The sequence below is a fragment of the Octodon degus genome, unplaced genomic scaffold, assembly GCF_000260255.1.
Source record: "Octodon degus isolate 3935 unplaced genomic scaffold, OctDeg1.0 scaffold00158, whole genome shotgun sequence".
Taxonomy (NCBI): Eukaryota; Metazoa; Chordata; class Mammalia; order Rodentia; family Octodontidae; genus Octodon; species Octodon degus.
In genome coordinates, this window is record NW_004524734.1 from 2,634,527 (window position 1) to 2,636,997 (window position 2,471).

At 36.3% G+C, this 2,471-nt stretch overlaps 1 protein-coding gene across 3 annotated transcripts in view; it reads left to right on the forward strand.

The window, feature by feature from the left end:
• The window catches only part of Wdr19 (WD repeat domain 19), a 99,366-nt gene that overhangs the window by 67,119 nt on the left and 29,776 nt on the right, over positions 1 to 2,471 (forward strand). For all 3 annotated transcript variants that reach the window (XM_023702798.1, XM_004642638.3, XM_023702799.1), the window contains exon 21: positions 812 to 869. In XM_023702798.1, coding sequence (XP_023558566.1) covers positions 812 to 869 — 58 coding nt within the window. The remainder of the gene's footprint in view (positions 1 to 811; positions 870 to 2,471) is intronic.

The window sequence follows — 2,471 nt, forward strand, 5'->3', positions numbered from 1 at the left end:
AAGTCTCAGTTTCCACCCACCAAGAATTCCAAGATTACATTAGACGTAGAAATAAGCTTCTCTGTGTATATACAAAAGTAATTATTTTTTTAATAACTTCAAGGTGAATCTTTAAGTATTTACCTACTGAGAAATTTCTCTCTAGAAAGTCTTAGTTATGCTTTTCTGGTTAATGAATCTGCAGTACAACAGCCCTGTGTTCTTGCTTTTCATTAATAAAGGGTTTGATTAAAAAAGAAAAAAACAGCACATGGTTTGATACCTTCTTCTATTCCAGGCCCCCTCAAAGACCTCAGCTTCCCCAAGTACTGGAAGTTTATAGGTGTCTGCCACCACACCCAGCAACATAGCTTCTTATAAACACTGGGCCTCTGAGGAATAGAAATTGGTTTTTAGGGGGTCACATGACTGTCACTTAGTGCTCCTGAGGAAGTGATTAATTAAAAATGATCCATAAGGTTTGCCATCATTCCCTCCCAGCACCGATCATATCACAAGTAGGTACTTACAGAGTAGCATATTCCAGTGGCTGGGGTGATAGCTCAGCAGCATAAGTACCTGCCTGGCAAGCCCAAGGTCCTGAGTTCGATCTCCAGTACAAAAAAAAAAAAAAAAAAAAAAAATCATATTCCAGTTTACTACTTTTGTAGCTGCAAAATGCTGAGTTGCACTCTGAAGGAATGCTTCCATCCAGGCTGGACTCACACCTCCTGTGAACTTCAGGAACTGTGCAGCAAAGATTCTCTTCTACACTTTGCAAATGTATATACTTAAATATGCATTAAAATTGACTCTGATTTTTCTCTTTCAGGGGAGATTATGCAAATGCTTTGGCTCATTATGAGAAAGGAATAACAGGTGATAACAAGGTAACCTTAAACAGGATAAAATATGTGTAATTACCCCTAGGTTTTGTTTCAGTTGTATTGTAAAGCTTCTGGTCCTGATTTTCATCGTACTTATTTAATATCTAGTACACAAGCCTGTTTCTCAGCTGATTATTAACTTGCAAGAATATAGTTAAGTTTCTTTCCTAGGGCCAGGGATTCCGTTTATGTTTTGCACTGATCATCTCCAGCATTTTCTTTTTCTTTCTTTTTTTTTTTTTTTTTGAGACAGCGTCTTGTGAAGTTGCTGGTTTGCCAAGACTGACTCAAACTTGTGATCATCCTGTTTCAGCCCCTCGTTAAATCGTTTTAAAATACTTTATACTCAAAAACTAACGATGACAATATTTGTATCCATCTGGTAATATATTCATCATTCCATCTTAAATGTAAGCTGCTAGTTAAGATGAGACGTAAAAATGTTGTCCCTTCCTACTTAGAGGCCCATGTAATCAGAAGAGAGTGGTACATCTGATCGAGGAGAACTCATACGTCCCTATCCCTGAAAGATTTTACAGATCCATGTATATTGACTTGGAAAGGCCACAGAGAACAGCAAAATACACAGGTGACAGCAAGTTGATCTTTGCTCAATTAATAGAAAGGAATGATTTCATTATTTGTAAAAGTCCAAATATATAGTATTTGTTATAAGCCAGCTATGATTTTCTAGAGGCTTTTATTTTCTCAAAAAGTGTAAGCAACCACTTTGAAAATTAGTTCCATAAAAGTCATTTCCGCCATTCTTTCATACCCATCTTTTCAGATGACCCTAGAAAACTACAGACAGTGATATGTGTACCCCTATAATAGCCCTTACTCAGGAGGATCACAAATTCAAGCCCTGCCTGGGAAACTTAGTGATTTAGTGAGACCCTGTCTCAAAACAAAAAAAATAAAAATAAAAATAAAAAGAGCCAGGGATGTAACTCCATGCAGAGGCCCTAGATTTGACCCCCACACACAAAATAAATCATATACCTACTACATTCTTATTCCAGAATTTTAGCTCCAGGAGCCCAATTTTGCAATAAAAGTTTAAGTTAGTTGATATAAATATTGGAAATCTTTTTTTTATTTTCTGTTTATATGTAGCATAGTTATTATAAAAGGTGTGAACACTCATTATATTCAATCTTTATTCTGTCTTTTTTTTTTTTTTTTTTTTTTTTGGCAGAACCAGGGATTGAACTCAGGCCCTTGCGCTTGCCAGGGAAGCACTTACTCTACTGAGCCATCTCCCCGGCCCCCATATATTCAATCTTTAAAGCCACCACACTGTGTTCCTGTGAAACATGAGAGTCTAGTGGTTGGTCCGCTGTGGACACCCTGAAATGTCACCATTAAAACCAGCGGTGGTATTTCTGAAGGGGATATGCTTGCAAGTGGGTTTTCTAGGCCATAATATGTACTTTTAATTTCTGATACTACTAAGTTATTCCCCAAAACAAATTATAGTACTTCATACATCTATCAGTTGTATATGACAGTGTCTATTTCCTTATATAATAATATCAGTAATTGTGAATCACTTTTGCCAAACAAAAATATATTAATTTCTGATTACTAGTGAAATTAAGCCTG